This window comes from Chiroxiphia lanceolata, chromosome 10 (genome assembly GCF_009829145.1).
Source record: "Chiroxiphia lanceolata isolate bChiLan1 chromosome 10, bChiLan1.pri, whole genome shotgun sequence".
Lineage (NCBI taxonomy): Eukaryota > Metazoa > Chordata > Aves > Passeriformes > Pipridae > Chiroxiphia > Chiroxiphia lanceolata.
The window spans coordinates 10,039,689-10,059,044 of record NC_045646.1 but is presented as its reverse complement, the minus strand read 5'-3'; the positions used below and the strand labels follow the sequence as shown (position 1 = coordinate 10,059,044).

At 37.0% G+C, this 19,356-nt stretch overlaps 1 protein-coding gene across 4 annotated transcripts in view; it reads left to right on the top strand.

Annotated features, from left to right (window-relative positions):
* ARMC9 (armadillo repeat containing 9) overlaps nucleotides 1-19,356 on the top strand; it is a 65,771-nt gene that overhangs the window by 21,173 nt on the left and 25,242 nt on the right. For 3 of the 4 annotated variants that reach the window (XM_032698526.1, XM_032698523.1, XM_032698525.1), the window contains 10 exons: nucleotides 2,757-2,792; nucleotides 7,925-7,959; nucleotides 9,120-9,231; nucleotides 10,180-10,272; nucleotides 11,556-11,646; nucleotides 12,501-12,624; nucleotides 14,548-14,687; nucleotides 15,489-15,565; nucleotides 17,553-17,627; nucleotides 18,646-18,736. In XM_032698526.1, the coding sequence (XP_032554417.1) occupies nucleotides 2,757-2,792; nucleotides 7,925-7,959; nucleotides 9,120-9,231; nucleotides 10,180-10,272; nucleotides 11,556-11,646; nucleotides 12,501-12,624; nucleotides 14,548-14,687; nucleotides 15,489-15,565; nucleotides 17,553-17,627; nucleotides 18,646-18,736 (874 nt within the window). The remainder of the gene's footprint in view (nucleotides 1-2,756; nucleotides 2,793-7,924; nucleotides 7,960-9,119; nucleotides 9,232-10,179; nucleotides 10,273-11,555; nucleotides 11,647-12,500; nucleotides 12,625-14,547; nucleotides 14,688-15,488; nucleotides 15,566-17,552; nucleotides 17,628-18,645; nucleotides 18,737-19,356) is intronic. The other variant, XM_032698527.1, reaches the window with a different exon arrangement.

Genomic DNA, 19,356 nt, shown 5'->3' with positions numbered 1-19,356 from the left:
GAATTGTCAGAGCAAAAGGTCTGGGTTTAAGAATAGGAGGCCAGAGCACCAGGCCTGACAAGCTGAGGAAACACTTATTTAAAGGTTTAATTGGATTCCCAACTTTCTGATATCCAGTAGGACAGGGGACTGATGTAGGTGGAGGTAGATTTGAATAGTTTCAGCTACAGTATTCTATCACAGGACTATCACAGTTTCTTATATCTTTCATACTCTGGAGATAAGTTTAATTTTATTTTTTTTTTACCTTTCTGGTACTGATTTGTCTGGTGGATAAGAAGCATGGGTTGTGGGGTTTTTCTGTTCATTACACATCATGAAGCCAAGAGGATTCTGGCTTTTTACCACAAACCTAGCACATTCACTCCCTATCAAAAGTAGTATGGGTTCAAGTCTTAAACCCAGAAAGAGCCTTTTTGGATTGAAGTAAGATGTACACCTTCCTAGAATTTCTTGGATTAGAGATAAGGTAATAAGATTTTCTAAACTTTGGATTGAAGGGCAAACTGGAATTGTTTCTTCAGATACGCAGTTTCTTTCAATAGTAGAGGTGTTTGTTAACCAATGGGGAATCTTTCTGTGACCTGAAAGCTGTGTAGATGTTTGCATATATTGCACCTGTGTCATGGAATAGAATAAATGCCCATTATGTTTTTTGCTGCTATTCAGTCTGATTATATTTACCTGTAGCTACAATTAGGTGAATTAATGTCCCTTGCAAGTTTTAGGTCTCTTTTGTTGTTTTTTTTTTTATAAGTTCTGTCACTGAACAAAATCACCAGCTTCTCTGTAAAGTGAAACTGTCATTTACAAATTGTAAACCAAGAGGAAATTTTATTTTAATTCTTGGGATAACTGTAATGACTAACACAGGCTCCTGTTTTTCTTGTGCTCTGTGCTTTTGTCCTCAAACACCCTTTCTACTGCAACTGTGCACATGCTGTCAAACCATAATAGTTTGTGGCAGGTATTCAGCTTCTTGTGAAAGTTTTCTGTACCAGGAGACCCCATGAAACCCAGGATCAGGGTAGCTGAAGGTTTTTAGTTTGAGTTTTTAATCACTTTGAACCACTTAAAGTGGATTCACCAGGCATGATGTGGATGTACCCTCTTTCATTTAAAAATAATGTCTGCATTGCAGCAAACAGCATCTACTCTAAGTGAGCTTTTCTTAGGATGAAATATGTGAGTCTTCTGCATCCCTGTCCATGGGATGATTTTTATATGTTGCCATTTATGTATGGCAATGAGGAAACAAACTTCTCTCTTTATGTAAGCAAGAAGTTCTTTTTTCTGCTGATACAGTATATGATACCTTTTTCACAAGTTGCTGTGGGGTTTTTTATTTACATGAATTCTTCATCTCGAAAGGTGAGATGTTGCCACCAGTAGGGGTTTCCACAAACTTTTCCTGTTACTGTCCTCAAATCATGGAATAGCTCAGGTTGGAAGGGACTTTGAAAGTTTGTTTGGTCCAACCTTTTGTGGTTTCCTTTATTGTTAAAACTTACCTTTAATGTAGTCTTTGTCTAGATGCCTATGTCCATTTTCACTGGCTCAGGTCATGCATGTGTTGAAATGTCTCTCATAACCAGGTTATCTCCTCGTTTCTTTTGCTCACTTATTGGTCTCCATCAATGCTGTCCTTTGTCTTAAATTGAATTTTAAATTGTCTTCACCAGGAACTGTCTATATGTGTGTATAGCGCCATGGAAGTTAAAATACTCATTTGCATCAGGGAATTCTAAGTGTCAGGGTAATAAAAAGAATAATGTCAGATTTTTAAAATTGGTTAAAGAATAATAAGAACTTTATTTTCTGCTCACGGTGAAGAGTGGCAGGTTTCTTATGTCTTCTTATGTAAGGCTGTATATGTCTGTTAAAGAGCTGCCTCCTAAATACAGTGTTTATGTGCTTATTCATCTGCACAAAAATGTCCTCTAAAGTAAGTACTGGCAGGTTTGCACAAAAAGATTGGAAGCAAAGGTAATTAGCGTTGGTCTTATTTCATTGTGTTGAACTGTGTACTTTTATTTTGAATTAAGACTGTTCTTTTCAGATACAAAGCTGTTCTAAGTGTTTTAATCTAATTAAAGAGAACATGACATATTTTGTTCTAAACTACTTGAACCATGAATTATCACCATCGTTTATTTTAGTAACTACATTTTAGGCTTCCTTCCATAGATACTAAAAACTTCCAGTTTTTCTTAGTTTATCCTTGGAGCTTTTTGAGATGAGGAATTGCTAACATTGCTGAAACACCTTAAATTGTCTGTCTTGGCTTTTGTTATGTGCTGATCAGAAAAACCAGTCAAAGCAAGTATGGAGAACACTGGCAGCTGCTTTCTCAGAAGCTGAGGTCTGATCGATACCATGTTCATTGGTATCTCTGAGCTGCCTCAGTGAACAGTACAAGCCATATATTCACATACATGTGTCAGTGCTTCATATGTAGCTGTTCTAACTGATGATTACAGTGGAATAATGTGCAGACTAGGTATGTTTGCCAGTTGTTGAGAGGAGGAACTTGTAAATATATCACAAGAGAGACACACAAGTTTCAGTTCTAAGACATACCAGTATGAGGATTAGGAGGTGATTATACTTTTCTTTTCAAAGCTAATAGTCTGTTAATTTTTAGCTGATTTTTATTGGGGTTTTTTTTAGAACTGTGCATTTCTCTGTGATTTATTTCTGTTAACTTATTTTTTTTAATCTTCTTTATTTTAATGTGTGCCTGTTTGCCCATAAAGGGATATTACTCTATGAGCCCTTGTGATGACGGATATGTAAGTGTCTATATCTTTATATCCTTTCACGTTGCCTGCTTAGTCTGTCATGCTCTATATTTCTCTTCGTTTCACAATGTGGAACAATTTTCTCTGCATTTTAACTTGTCATGACACTAACTGTATGGTTTATGAAGAGCCAAAAACTGTGCAAGGCTTGGAATTTCTGCATGTTCTTCATAATACACATAATGCAGCATGTCAACAGAAGAGCAGCTTTGCCCACAGATTTTACATGAAATTTTACAGCTTCCTATAGCATGCAGAAAACAATTGTTTCTTCCATGTTATCATCTGTACATAGCATACAATGTCCCTGAAGTGTGCCAGCACCAGCTGATCCCACAACACCTTTGACAAAGCAAATAAATATTATTGCTCAAGGTAATACAGCAAGTTGAGCTGTGCTCTTCAGAGGGGTATCGTGTTCTACGTGTTTGTATTTTTAATTCCAAAAGTCAAACTTTCTTTCCGTAGTAAAGGTTATAAAATTCTTCCATACAATTAAAATGGATCTTTTTTCCTTGAAAACTGAAAATGCAAAATTATGTTCTGTGTACTGCCTGTGACTTCTGTAACCCAGATGGAAGTTCATATTCTGGCAATACTACAAGTACACCATAAGTATCTAATTTTGCCCATATTCAGTGCATTCTTTGTGAAGAAAGGAAATGAGTTTGCTTCTAAGTAACTCAGTATGTAATCAATTCATAAAAGTGATTGACACCAATTCTGAAAAATGTCAGTCAGCTTAAAATAACGCATATTTATATTTTTATTGCTTTCTTTAGGTTAAACAAGATTTTGCCTTTCAAGAAAGGCTACCTATTTTTCGAACACATTTATCACCTAGAATTACAGTAAACCTGTGTGGGCACTCAACTTTCTCCTTAAAACAACATTTTGTTTTGAGAAATAGTCATAGAAGTATTGAATGCAATAGACAATTCCTTACATGATTCTTTTATCTTGGTGTAGAGAATACTACCCCTATTGATGTAGAGAATACTACCTATGGTAAAAGATCACCTGTATCGATCAACCTGTTCCTATTGATGACATGAATGTTCATAACAGACACTTTTCCTTTGATCTTCAGGATTTTGTTCCCTCACATAAGTCTGGGGTTTGATACTGAGAAAAGTTGATTACAGATGAGCAGTTATGAATGAAATTATCTCTGCTAAAAAAAAGTTTTTCCCTTATACAGATTAGTATAAAGTGTTAGTTAAATGTAACTTTATACAGTGTAGAATGTAATAACTTACAGTGTAGAGTTGTTTATAAAATTTCTGTAAAGCTGTCTGACTCTAATTCTGAAGTGTTTCTTGAATACATGGATAACTGTCAGCTCCTCTCACTGTTTATATATAATATTTTATACTTTTTTCTGGCATTTTGTCTACTCATTACATTATCACACAGTATTACAGTGTGACTTTTTTATGTACACTTCAGATGTCTTAGAGAACCTGTTTTATATGGCAAGTGGGAAGTTTTCATAACAGCATATCTCTAGTATAAGTAAGAAAAAAATGAAAAACATTTGCAGACCTTCTTATGAAATAACTTTGCATAGCCCCAGAAGACCTGCCAGGTTACACAAGCTCAGAGTCTAATCCCTCATAGACTACATGTGGAGCAGTCTTGTTATTAGCATGTCACAAATGAGCTCAACATAAATCTGTGAGTTTTAATGATATGTAGAAATTTGCTCAAATTTTTTATTCATCACTTATCTTTGACTATTAATTTGGAATCTGCATTGAATTTACACGGAATTCTTATAGCACATTTTCAGAATGGGAACTGAAGACAGAATCTGGTTTTCAGCTTCACCTTCAGCATATTATGAATATATACATCAAATAGCAAAGGGGAGTTGGTTTGAATACAGGGCTACAGTATTCGATAAAATCAAATTGTGGTCTTGGCTTGCACATGAAATGCATCTGTTTTCTTTTATAAATATTGATTTTTTTTTTCTTTCCCTTTGAACTTCTTTGGTTTATTCCATGCTATTCGTATTCATGCCTCGCTTTGTTCAAAAATGAAGGGCTGCCATCTGTGGCTAATGTGCATCGTGACAGAATTATTTGACTTCATGTGGCACCTGGTTTGGCTTTGGCAAGAACCAACACAAACATAAGTCATACCCCATGATCCTACCAGAATGAGCTATGCCTGGGCTGTTGTTTTCTTGTTTCTTTTCCTTTCCTTTAGACACTGAACTTCTGCATGTGTTTCAATTATGACAAATGATTCTGTCTCAAGATAGGTTTTGCATGAAAAGTATTTTGTTCAAGATTAAGTCTTTGAGCTCTGGGACACGCTGGGACATGGGAACATATTTGCTTCATGTTCTTCACACTCTGTCTTTCACTGGCAATTTAAGGAATACTGTTTCTCAAAAGGTTAAAGTAATATTTAATCTGTTCCAGGAAAGGTAAGACTTGGGAAGGGAAAGGACTTGGAAGAAAATACTGAGGAAATAAATCTTTTAATCTAAGAAAACTGATAGTGAAGAGGAGCTACTAAATCTGTTGTCTTTCTGTTTGTGGTGGCTGTGCCATAAGCATTCAATTGTTTAATAGCAAAATAATAATTTTTAGTTCTTCCACCCTGCCATTCATTGGTAGATCTCAAATCCCAGCTTATTCAAGAGATTGATGCCTGCATCTGCTTTCCAGATGAGAAAAATTGAGGCCTAGAGATGTGAAATGATGTGTTTCAATTTGCCTGCAGTTGGTGGGTGAATCAGGATAGAAAGGTATCTCCTGAGACCCAAGACAATGCCTTACTCATTGTGCCACACTGGATGGATACAGATTAGCTTACTTATGACTAATGGCAATAATGCAGATATTTAATGCAATAATGTAGATGAAAATGAAGAAAGAAAACATCTGCCTGTAACATGGTTGCATTCTTTCTGCTTATCAGTAGTATTGGCCATAGTCAGATTGTGAAATGATAATAGCCTCCCAAAAACTTTTCACGTTTCTGTTTAGCCTTATTGAACCTGATGCAACTTTATCCTTATTGCTTTCCCAGAAACCCCAAAAGCCTGAGAGCTTCCTTCTCCCTGAGCAAGTTCCAGACTGATTAACTGATTCTGATCAGCAAAATGACAGTGGTGCTGCCCTCAGAGCTCCAGTGTAGGGCCTGCCACACTCTCCGGTGCCTTTCTGGTGTAGGTAGACTGCAGAGGCAAACCGTATTAAATGCTTTGCTGTGCTCCATCTACTGGCCTAAAAAATGAATTGGGAATTAACAGGATTTTGTCCTGCTTGATCTGATTGATTTGTAAAAATCTGAATGTTTTTCCAGTTGAAGTTTCTGCAGTTTGAAATTTATAAAAGCTTGCAAAGTCTCGCACTTCCCAAGAAGTTTTATTTGTGTTGAAGGGCGATGCTTGTATCTTTACCAATTACGTATCCTTTAGTTAGATTTTGAGTGGAGCACATGTTTTATTAAGTCAGCAAAGAGGTGGGTAAAAAGGACTTCTCAGCAGAGAGCCTTTATATACATCTATGTACCCCTAGTGTCCTGCTCTTTTCTCACAGCTGTTCTCTGTTTGACCTTCTCATCTTCAAGGGCTCTGTCATTTCTTTTGCATTAAAGTACCATAATCACTTTCTTTCCTGTTTTCCTCTAATGGAGGAAGGTGCTGAGGAAAGCAAGGAAAATGATTTGTGATTTCATTGCACATTCAGGTACAAGATGTTAGGTTTTGACTGGGAAAGCAGTTTTGTTTAAACAGAATTAAATCTTTATACTTATCAAAAATGAAAGGAAAATGAATACAAATAAATAAGAAGAAGACAGTCTAGGGGTAGATATAATAATTTGAAAGACCCATATTGCGTAAGATAAACTATGATGTGAGAACTGCTGTCAAGACAGGTTACTTTTGAGGTGTATGACCTGTTAATTGTCTATTGTGAACAAGTAATGACAATATAAAATGCTTTCCAATGTGCATATAAGCTTATTTCACATCTAAGAGAGCAGTTCCTTGTATTAGAAGGGCACCCATGAGGTAGTGTGTTCAAGAATATGTCAGCTGGTGTAATTCAATATTCTCCATGGTATTTCATGCTTTTTGTCTCCTAAATCCCACAGTTTTAAATCTGACAATAGACATTGATTATATAGCTCCCATTGAAAGAGCCTCGGTCAGAAGAAAAGACCAGTTTTACAGGCATAAGTGGTAATGAGAGATTTTTAGAAAGTGAGTAGAGAGATCAGCACAAAGAGATGACATTGAATATTCTGCAAATATGCCATGTAGTTGACATCATGAATGCATGATATGAAGCACTTTTATGCCAGAATTGCTACTTCCTGGCTCGCTTACAATTAACTCTAGCAAAAAATATTTACTGAAGCAGACAACTTTTATGTGGAACTTTTATGTTGTGTTGATGTTTCTAAGCTCTGACTTGTTGTATAGTGGTGCCTGTATATGCACTGTGTCCCACTGCACCAGAGGGGATATATCCAGGATTAAACTGAATGTATCTTAGGCAGAACCACAGAGAAATTACATGCTGTTCTATATTGGTTTTATCCATACTAGAATACATAGTCTTTTCTTTACATATTAATATTTATACATAGGAGTATATATTAGTAGCAACAGGCACTTGATAACATTAATGTTGAAACAAAGAATTACAAAAAATTTGGACACAGGAATATGTGCTGAGTCTTCAGTGAAATATTATTGCAACTTAAACATATGAACATTTATTAAATCAACGAATGTGCTTAGCAAGTTCTTCATCATCCTCAGTAGGCTTCAGACAGTAGTTTCTACTGATTTTTTTTTTATTATTTTTTTAAAATGCTTGAAGTGTAGATAATTTGTGGAGTATAAGTGTGAGGATAACATAACCAGATCATAAAAGAAGAGGTTTTTTACCTGTGAAACACTTTAAGTGAAAAGAAAGATAAATATTGAAATGTTCTTTCTTTAGCTGTGTTTCTGGGTTTACAACACAGGTTTTATAGGAAAAGAACTGCAGAACCTCAGTGAAAGAATTCACTGTGGACCTCATTAGTAACGTTGATGTGAAATTTGGACTAATCTGTTGTAATTTCTTTTTTTCTTTATTTTTCTGATCCAGGCTTCCACAATGTTAAGAGCATCTTTAGCCCCTGTGTAAGTATTTGTTGCTGAGCTTCATTTCTGTCTGTGGAGAAGAGAAGGAGGGGTTTGTAAACTGAAGTGCATTGCCAGTTGTCTGCAAATGGAAATCACTCCCCCTCTGTGCTTCCTCTGATCTCACTGAACATTCATGCAGATACTGTGTGATCTGTATTCTTCTGTTGAGCAGCTTCAGTTCCATTCTAATTACAGCAGGATGTTGCTAATCCAGTAAATCTGCCATTCCACACCTGTGAGGTTGTTTCTGTATTTTCACTGTTTCCGCGTGTTCCAGTCCTGTTGTTGTAATTGGTTTGATTCTCACAAATCCAGGAAAAGAGGAATTTTGAGTGCTTGAAGTTTAATTTTTTGGGGACTGAATTAATTAATTTAAGCTTATAATATCAAATAGGGATGGTATATCCAAAGTGAAGTTTTATTAAATTTTTGAGACACTGTTTTGATCCTTCTGATGTTTACAAGATAAACAGTTATACATATGACATAAAATTTGTTTTGAAAAGTGGTTAGATGGAAAGATAGTAAAACATTTTAGTGTATTATATTTAAATACTAAAATTAAAACATTGACTGGAAGCAATTTTATTAAGGGAAACTTCTTTTGTAGTGTTAAAACTCAAAATAGCAAGATACTACTGATGCATAAAAAGTGTTCCTGTGTTAAATCTCAGGCTGTGAAAATCCATTCAGCCCACACACACACACCACCTTTGTCTTGGAGAAGACATTTCTGTGTGTGTGAGGGCTTAGAGGTGGAGTTGGAACTGAAGCTTGTTACTGCATCTGTTTATAATTGTGTGCTAAAAGCCAGGAGCTGCTGCCATCATGCCCTTGTGGTCCACACAGGGGAGGGGAAAGAAAGATGTTACTGTACTGTTTTGTGCCTCTAGAAATCACAGATCATGAGCTGGCTAGTTGTCAGTTTAGTGTCTGCAAGTTGCGATGGTAAGTGAGCTGCATGCATGGTTAAAAAAATAAACCCAAGATTAACAAGTCTGTTGTTCTAACAGAGAATAAAAGTAACAAAAGTGTGAAAATGTGGAAGCTCTTTTCCTGAAGCAGACTTCCTGTTTTGGCTCTTCTCACTTCAGTAACATCAGCTGCACTGAACAAGGAGAGAGTTTTGATGAAATGTCTTTCCCATTTGCATTTAGGAAGATGCAGGATGTGCCATTGTTGCCCTCTTTGGATTATGAGAAGCTGAAGAAAGATTTGATTACAGGGAATGATCGTCTCAAGGCCTTCTTACTGCAGGCTCTGCGCTGGGTAAGGAGAGGGCCTCTGGAGATTCCTTCTGAAGGAATCCAGAACTAAGACCCATTTTGCAAGCAAAGTGGTTGTTCTGGTGATCAGTTCAGCATTACAGGCAACTTCTCTCTTTGTCAGTGAAGTTTGCTAAGGCTCTTGAGATTATGAAGATAGCCCAGGGCAGTAGGGCTATTTGTAGAGTAACCCTGTCCTTCTCATCTGAGGAAAGACAGATTCCTCACAGATTCCTGGGATATTCAGTGGAAGTAATTTCTGATATATTTTCAAATAAATTGTTGTTATCTGAGGTAGTTCCTTTTTCCATATATTGCACTGGTTTACATTTATACAAATATTGCTGTATCCAAGGCATATCTGACTCTAATCACCAGTTTTTCTTTATAGTCAAGGTATTTTACAGGAGCCCTCCTTTTGTTTGACTTGGATTGTGTAATGACATTTCAGAAAAAATACAAGTGACAACAGGAAGTTACATTTTCCTGCTGAAAAGGAAGCTGATGGGTTCGAAGTGACAGACATGAAAGATGATAATAGTGGAATTCTGACCAAGGTTCAATGTCCATTTTCACATAAAAACCCATCCATTGGGTCTGACCAGTGGTGGTTCTATTCCAGTGCCCTCTCTCAGATGTTTTAGAAAAACACCACATCTGTAGCTATTAAGAGGGGCTTTTTTAACTTCATGGGAAGTAATGCTGTATCCTTCCTGTAGGGACAGTAATGACAGCTGCTGCCAAGTAACAGTTTTGTAATGGATCGCTAAGCTGAGGTCAGGTCAGTTCATTTCATCTCTTTCCCTTAGATCACTGAGGCTGAATTCCTCCCCCCTATGAGAAGAGGTTTCTCAGCTATGGAGTATCAGCACCTTAAAAATCTTCAGAGGTCATCAATCTACACTACTTTTTTTTTTTTTTGACTGGTTTATTTTATTGTTATTTATTTTAGCGCTTGACAACATCATATCCTGGAGAACAGAGAGACACTGTCCTGCAAGCCTACATCAGTAATGATCTCCTGGATTGTCACAGCAACTGTCAGGTCAGCTGGAACTGAGAGTTGTCAGTTGTCCAACTTCTGTGTGATACTGCTCATTTCTGTCTATAAAGTGCTGATCATAAAATTTTATTGCTCTTTGAAAGAGGAGGAAGAAAAAAAGGTAGTAGTGTCAAACTCAGGTGATATATTTAACTTCTACATCCTAATCTTTAAATGTGGATGGCAAAACTTTGCATTACAAGAGCTCTCAGTGTAGACACAGTTTTTGTAGACAAATGGAAATTTATCACCTTTCCTGGTGCTTAACTTCTATGAGTTGAGCAGAAGCCAGAGCCCTTATTTATGAGTTACTTCTTGCTTATCAGATCCTGTTTGAGTGATTAGGTATTGTTAAATAACACACTCAATTCATTTCACTGATTTACAATAAGAACTCAATTAGTACTTCAGTCTCAATACTGCTGTGGAATATGTCATTATGCACCTGCAATAACAGGTTCAGCAGTACTTCTGTGAATTTGAAATGGTTTGGTGCCCTTCTATAGAAAGGGGAATTGCTGGTTTGTTGATTTTTGAAAGGTTGTTTCAGTCCCTGATAATCCAGTACTGTTGCTAACAAAAGTACAACTTGTTTTCATTTGTAGTAGTGAATCTAGTGCATATTTGAGTTCCCCAGGTGTTTGAGGCAGTGGGTCTACTTGTTATGTTGTGGCTCCATTGTCATTGCAACAGTAACTTGTACCTCTAAAAAAGTTAAAGGATTATTAAATCAATTATCTGTTTTTCTCCCTATTAATTTCTGTAAGAGGGAAGTTATATCTATAAGTAATGCCTGAAATAAAACAGATTAGAAATAAGTTCCAATGTGGTGTTGTTTGTAAGTTACTGAGCTGCCTCCCACACTCTTAGTTGTCAAACAAAAGTGTTCTTATTCAGGTAACTTTACTGCATTTACGTTCATCAACAAAATTAAGTTGTTTGCTTTGTGAGCTTTTTTTTTCACTGACTGAATATTAATTTTAGATACCAGCTTTAACTGAACTGTGTTGGCTCATTGTAATTCCCACTCTACACCAGTGTTTTAACAGACTGAGTTGAGAAGCTGTAATTTGCTTATTTGTTCGTTTTCCATTTCTCCCTCACCCCCCTGCCAATAAAAAAGAAATTTAAATGATATTGACATTACTTAAGATATCAATATGCATTCAAAGTTTATTTGCTGTGTAAATTTAATGAAGCTTTCAAAGCAATACAGAAAACTAACTTTGCTTCTTTCCTTCTTTAGTGAGATGTAACTAATGTTTGGTTTGTTTTTTTTTTTTCAGAAAAGTGTCCTCAAATTATTAAATTCCAAGAGTGAGGTAGTCAGACAGTATATGGCAAGGCTCATCAATGCTTTTGCTTCACTGGCAGAAGGTAAAAGATTCACTGCAAAAAATAAGGTAGCATTTTCATTAATGCTGGCTTATAGGTACTTCACAAGTGCATGTCACTGTATGTGAAAATTTAGAGCCTTATTTGCACCCTTTTTCTAGGGATTCACTGTCTTTTGTTACATGCATTCAGTATGTAGAAAATTTTCATTTTGACACAGTGTATTCGGCATTTCTGACTTGTTTTGATGACTTGTGGTCTATGTGGGAACTTTAATATAGTCTTCAGTTTCTTCATGAGGGTTAAAAAGAAAAATTCCCATTAATTAGAGGTCCTGTGAGCAGACCTGGTACCAGGCTGTGCAATAGTGGCTACTGTGTCTGCTCCTACATTTTCGTGGTCCTCACCTGAATAAATCTTTGTGCATCACTGCTAACTAGATGCATTTGTATATCCAGCTTTGTATCTCCACCTGTCCCAAATTAGCCTTCGGTTTGCTGCTACTTTTGGAGCTAACTATTACTAGGAACTGAAATTCCACTTAAAGTCAGTAGCAGCAGGGCACTTGACTTTCCCAAGCTCTTTGGACACCTCTGTTCTTTTCCTTGAGTGTACAAAACCGTGATAGATCAGAAAGCATGTCCTGAAAGAGGAACAGTGGATTCTGTGTGGTACTGATTTGGCAAGTGTGGGCCTCTAATGCCCCAAGTGTCTGGATTGAAGGCAACTGGTCTGCTACACAACTTCATTTGTGCAGGTGTATTTGGGTTTTGGCACAAGATTGTGGCTTGTCAAGAAGAAACCGAGGTCAATCCTGCTTACGTTTCCACTGAGAGGGAGCTTTTCTGTCACAGCTGATATCTCAGCATCTGTTCTTTCATCACTTTTTGCACCAGGTCGTGTCTACCTTTCTCAGAACCCAACATTGCTGCGAATGCTGGAGGAGAGACTGAAAGCTGAAGACAAGGATTCCCTTACATGGGAGAATGTTCTGGGGGCTCTGCAGAAATTCAGCCTCAGGTGATGAAAGCACAGCATGTGGTGGTGACAGCAGGAGAGGAAATGCAGGCTAGTTAGGCTCTGTTCAAGGAGGAAAGAAGAGCACTTGATTTTCCCATAACAATCATCAGAACCCCTGATGGCTGATGAAAGCAATGGCATTTATTATGGAGGAGAACTCAGTTTTGCTGAGTGAATTAACCTGACTTCCTACCAGCTGTCCAGACTCAAGTAAATACACATCTCCTGCCACAGCCTTGTGTGCTTTATATGTGTTTCTTAACTGAACAAAGTGAAAATCTTAGTGTAGAAGCCTCTGACGATCCTACACAGAAAAAAAGAGTTGTGTTACATTCCAGACATAAGGTTTGCATTATCCTTTCTGCAAACATTTTTCAGGGATTTCATCTTCATCCTGTTGATCCTCTTTCTTGGAGCTGTCTATGCAAGGCCTGTCTTGTTTCTTACTTTTGCATTAGCAGTCTGACTCAAATGCCCACCACGAAAGAAATATGCAAAAGCAGTAAAGGGTATGATGGTGCTCTATTTATCAAATAAATATGATCTTAGGAACTCTGTTTTCATAGTACTCAGGAAGAATATTCAACCCTAAATAGTTAACTAAATGTAAGTTAACTAAATGTAAGTTAACTAAATGTAAGTTAACTAAATGTAAGTTAACTAAATCTAATTGTTTAGCTCTTGATACTTTCATTCAAGTTTTTTCTAAATTCAGACTGCAAGTGTTCATTTGTTTTTGTTTGAGTTTGTTTGTTTGGGTTTATTGATGAATGAGGGCTGCCTTTGGATTTGCTTAATTTAGAACTTGTCTGGATGAAGCACAAAATGTGCTTTGTGTAAAATTCTGCACTGCTTTCTGACAAGATACCTTGTAGGTATCTGTGATGAAAGAGAATAAATCTTCATACCCTACTGCTTGAAATCCTAAACCAATCTCAGAGAAAATGATATTTCTATTAAAGCAGTTGTTGGTAGTACAAGTTAGTTTGGATTTTGGGGTCTAGGCACTAAGCTGCTGAAAATTTGAAAGTTTTTTACTTTCTAAAGAGTAACAGTTAATCTTATAGGAGGTTAATTCTAAATTCTTGACGTGAAGGAAACTCTTTTAATGTGTGGTCAGGTGCTCCCTTGTTTTGCTTAGCCCATGCCATAGACCTGCTGCAATATCCAGCAGTGAGAAAGTATGTGAACTTTCAGGACTAAAATTAGGAAAATACCTGCTTTGATATTTGCAATTTAAACTTATTGCCTCTTGGAAATAATGTTATTAAAAATTGTGTCCTTCAGTAAGACCTTTCTACCAGTATATACTTCTTTTTTGTATTGTAAAGCGTGGAATTTCAGTTGTAGAGCACAGTTGGCCACCTGGCACTTTATTCAGTGTTCTTTTCAAGGGCAAATGCAGGTTGAGTTAAGAGAACATGTGATTTAAGAATCTCTAGAGAAAAGAGCAAATAAATTCAACCAAAAAACCTCATTTGTCAAATCAACAGTACAAAAGTGCTACAGTGCTGTGGCTACCTATGTCAGGAGAAGTAATTAATTTGTTTTATGGAGCTGTTGTGTGTAGCTGGTTTTTAAAACCAATTTTAAAAGACAATTGAAAATGCCATTTTAGGTGGAGTAAGAAGCCTTAGAAAACAATGAAGAAACTTACCTCAGCAGTTTGCAGGTTTAAAAAGAACAAAACAAAGACAAAACCACCCCAACCTATCCAACAATGTTTTATTCCTCTAACCTATGGGAATCTGAATCTTCACTTTCTTCAGGCTTTGTTAATTACTTAGTTTAATGATTCTGCCAAAATGGGTATATTGGGGTTTTTTTTTGGCAGGCTAGTGTGTTTTTAATGTGCTTATACTAGCTATAAATGTATTTGAAAACTATTTATGCAGTGATCTGATTTTTGTTTTTTAATCCTAGGCGTGCACTACAGTCTACAATGATCAAAGATGGGCTCATTTTCTGGCTGGTTGATGTTCTAACAGATACAGATTGCCTGTCTGATTACACCCTGGAATATTCTGTTGCCTTGCTCATGAATCTTTGTCTACGGAGTGCAGGTGTCTCACATTTTTGTATTACAACTTTATTCCAAGAAATGGATAGGGATGATTGTGAATCTTTTTTTTTTCCTGAAATACCAGGATTCTTTCAAGTGACTGTAATCAGTAGCAGCGATTTACATGGCCGGAGATATTTGAGTGTTATAACTAATGCTTTTGAGCAGATCTGTTTTCCCAAGAATCCCAATTATGGAGGTTAACTTCACCAAACTCTGAAGAATTAAGCAAGGAAATAAGCAATGGAACCCTATAAGATTTGATTATTTTTTCATATCAATGAAGGCTGCCATTCCTACATTCCAGGCCCACTTTTCAGAGGACACTTTGTGTCCACTTACACAGTCTGTGTAAGAGATTTCTTTGTAAGCAAGAAAGAACTGGGTTGAGGAGTAATGGAGAGGAGTTTAACCTTCACCTTGTGCAGTGAAATACTTACCTGCTTCACTTCTGCAATGCAGAGATTCTCCCCAAGAAAATAAGGTCCTATCAATGCCCAAGAGACTTAATAGGAGCTTAAAGTAAATTTCCTTTTAAAAAGGAGAGTAAGGTAAGGGGTGGAAAATCAATCTGCTTGTTGTAAACAAAAAAATGCCTTAAACTTTTTAAAGTTTTTAAAACCCCTTTGCATCCTGTCCAATATTACAACTGCATAAATCCAGAGTAACTTCACTGATTTCAGCTCAATTATTCAGCATTTGTCAGGAACAAGCAACAGTATTGCTCTGTCTAAACTAATAAAGAAACTTACTCTGATGTGTTTTATTTTTCCAAGCATATTTATGTGTTCTGCCTTTTCAGGGAAGAAAATGTGTGCAAGGATTGCAAACCACGTGCTCAAAGTTCTCTCTGATCTTCTTGGCCATGAGAATCATGAGGTATTTGTACAGCAAACTTTGGGTTAATGAAAATGTGGAAGGAAAAATTAAATATTAAAAAAGGAAAAAAAACAAGAAAGGAAAAAAATGGAGAAAGAATTGCTTTTGTTTCCCTTGTTAGACCCTCATGTAATTAAGTTGCATGAAATTTTCCTAAAATTCACAATTCCTTAAATTTTATTTTATTGAGCACTGGTCTTCCTAGCCATAAGTATGTCTTCCTTTAACAAATGTGGGCAGCTAAGAATGGAAGTCTTTTAAATGCATAGTTACCATGCAGTCCATGTGCCTTCTTGATTGTAGCTTCTGATGCTGTTTAAATTTCATCTTGCACCAAATCATCTCAAGCTTAACTAGTTCATGAGATGAGCAATGTGTGGTGCAATTCCATTATGCAAAACATTAGGTGCAGAGAAGCACATTTGGTCTTAGTTTTAAGGAATGCTAAAAGAAAACACTACACTCCTGACATTCAAGCCCTAATATCTTTTTATCTACGACTTTCTGTCTCTGGACACGCTTTCATCTAAGATGCTAAATTGAACTACTTCAGAGGAAAACACTAAAAATTATTGGTTATTTCTGCCTAATACTTTTCAGCACATCACTCTGATGCCTGATGTGTGATATAGAAAACATTGCTTCAGCTATCTCTGCAGAGGGGCACTTCTTTAACCATGGAGTAAAATTCAAGGCAGGAGGAAATGCAGGCAAATACTGTACAGACTGAATTCAGGGAGGCAGAATTTTTACCAGGATATTCTAGAGTGATTCCATGATGATTGTGCAAGGTGTCTGGGGACTTGTGCTAAAAGTGAAATATGAACTCTAGTGTCTTATGTTTACATGCAATGACTGAGTCATCAGGAGTTTTTTTGTTTATAACTTGAACTGAAAATAGAGAATAAATTTCAATGAAATGCTTAGTCTGTGTTTTGTAAATTCATTAGAAGATGTAGATCAGTTCTTTACTTTTTATTAAGATGAAACTTGACATACCTTTATTGGACTCTTTCACTAGCTTGGTTTTTGTGAATGATGAAAGTTTAATACAATACATATTAATACAAAATAACATCTCAGTCCCTAGATTGGAATACTTAGAAAATGCTACCATATTGTTGAAGTCTGTGCCTTAAAGTGACTTTGAACTTTCTCTCGGGGGTGCATTCTTACAACCCAGTTTGCTCCGGAAAAGCTGACAGAAGTTTTATTATCAAAGGTAGAAGACAGTGCTCTTGGGTGTCCGGAGAGCTTCCTGAGGAGCTGTGGAATCCTTGTGTAAATCCCAGTCCCTTAACTTCCCTTGTTTCCCCTTGCTTCCAGTCTAGCTCATTGTTCATTTTTCCAAAGGTATAGACAGGATGACTGAAAATCTTAGTGCTGCAAAAGTAACTGGCCAATTGAAAGGGTCACATAAGTGCTGATAAAATGTGTTTGACAGATCTGGTGGCTTTCACTAACCATATTTCAGAGCTTTCATGCTGGCTGGCTTTTTGCCTCTCATGAGGGACAGTAACAGGCAGCAGAGTGTTTGAAGCTGCTACAGCTTTTATCATCCTGCCTAAGGCTACAATGTTTGAAGCTTGTCTTGAGTTCATGCTGACAGGGTCTTGTCCCTGTTCTTTGTCCTATTTTTTGTAGTGCCACTAGTGTTTATCAGAAACTAACCTTTTTCTGCTTTTCTCTCCTTTTTTCTCTCTTTTTTTTTTTTCCCCATGGCTAAGTCAATTTGCAAGAATACATTTTTGGAAGGCAGAAGGTTTGAAATTGGCACACAGCAATAATTATTTATATCTGTATCACAGTATATTTGCATCCTGAAAATTCATTGCTTCCCAAGTGGGAATTTTTGCAAGTCCTGTCTAGCCTGGCCTAACTCTCTGAAGTGTAGTTGTTCTGCACTTTCACTCTTACATTTTGTTTATAGTTAACTGGGATGAGCATAAGTGTTTTTCTCAGTGATACGATTATTTCTTCCTCTCAGATCCAACCATATGTGAATGGAGCACTGTACAGCATTCTTGCCATCCCTTCTGTCCGAGAAGAAGCCAGAGCAATGGTAAGAAGTGCTGCATGGAGATCAGTGCCTGTGCCAGAGATGGCCCACACAGGCACCTGCTGAGCAGGACATTCTGAGAAGGGAACACACAAGATACTCAGGATAGTGTGAATGTGTGTCTCAAATGCTTTTGCCATATTTGCTGGTCTTTTTCCCAGAAGTGGACCCCCAGTAGTGTGAAGGATTCTGTCTAAATTAAAAATTAGAATATTTTAGAACAGTGTGTCCTTCCAGCATTTTGTACATTCCAAGTGGCCCAGGAGATGCTTTCATCTGCCCTGCTACTTCTTCCGTTTATGTAACTCATTCTGCACCAGTGGGTAGCCACTAAAAGGATGAATTCCTCTTACTGCTTTTACTTCTTCCTGGTATAGGTGTAGTTAGTTGTGGAAGGCAGCAGGAGGAAGGTTTTAGAACTGGGAACTGATCTCCTGTGGAAGTTAGTCTAGTGGTAATGACTGTGTTTTAGCTTCTGGATTTGAGGAAGGTGCTCCTGGGATAGCAGCATGTATTTGTATCTGAAGAACTAACCCAGAGAGTTATGCAGACATAATTGTTGTCGGGTGTTTTACCTCACAGAGTGCAGAGGATTGGAAGTCATCTTAAATGATTAAAGGCACAACATCAACCCTATAAGGAGCCATAAAGAGAGAGCGGGTTTAATGTCAAAGTGGGTTCTGCTTTTTTGTTTTCCCTCTGAACCTTGCACTGTTGTCTCTGTGGATGCAAATTTGCCCTATTCTGACAACTACTGTGTACTGAGTTCAGAAGGCAGAAGCAGCAGATCTATTGGGAAAATTTGCTGTTCTTCATGGATGTGTCTGTATTTAAACCTAGAAGCAATCTAGACAGCTTATTCCTTTTGCGTAGGGTACACTTGGAGCTGGACACAGTGGTTTGCTTCACACTGCCTCTGTTTTTCCTGACAATAAAAAAAAAAGAGAGGTTTTAGCTAACAAAACTCTTTCAGTGTGATCACATGAAATACTGATCTAACAATGTTTTCTGCTACATCCAGGGAATGGAAGAAATTCTGCGCTGTTTTATCAAGGAAGGAAATGCAGAGATGATCCGACAGATTGAATTTATTATCAAGCAGCTCAATTCAGGTCAGAAGAACAGACGCAGCTATCAGAGCTTTAAATCTTTCACAAAAGCCATAAAAAAGCTGATGTTTTCACTTGGCGTTGGAACGCTCAAAGAATAACAATACTGTGATGGTCTGAGAGAGGGTGAATAGTGAATGTCAGGATTTGAAAGTCAGATGTCTTTTAAAATTTCCTTTTATGTTACAATTATAAAGAAGATATAAAAGGCTGAGTAGGTCTCAATTCCAGAGTTTTGGGACTGTAAATAGAATGACCTTGACTGTTTACTTTCATGCCAGTGGCCTCCCAGTAATGAGAGACTGCTGTCAACTGCAAAAATGTGATACAAATTTGTAAAACAGGATTTAAGGACTAGGTCTGTCTGTGCTCATCTCTTGCTCTCTTGAGATGTAGCTTTATCTGAAATGGCTTATCAGAGACCATCCTTTTTGGAGAGTATGTTGATGTAGATTGCTGCGTTAATACAGACAGGGATGAGGACGTAGAATATTTATTCTGTTTTCTGATCTTATGACTGAAAGGAAGGCTGAAAAAAGAGAGAGCAAATAATGAATAGGAGATTAATTCTGATTAAATCTTTCTGTACAGTAAACATAGAACAAGTTCGACTGCTTTCTTTG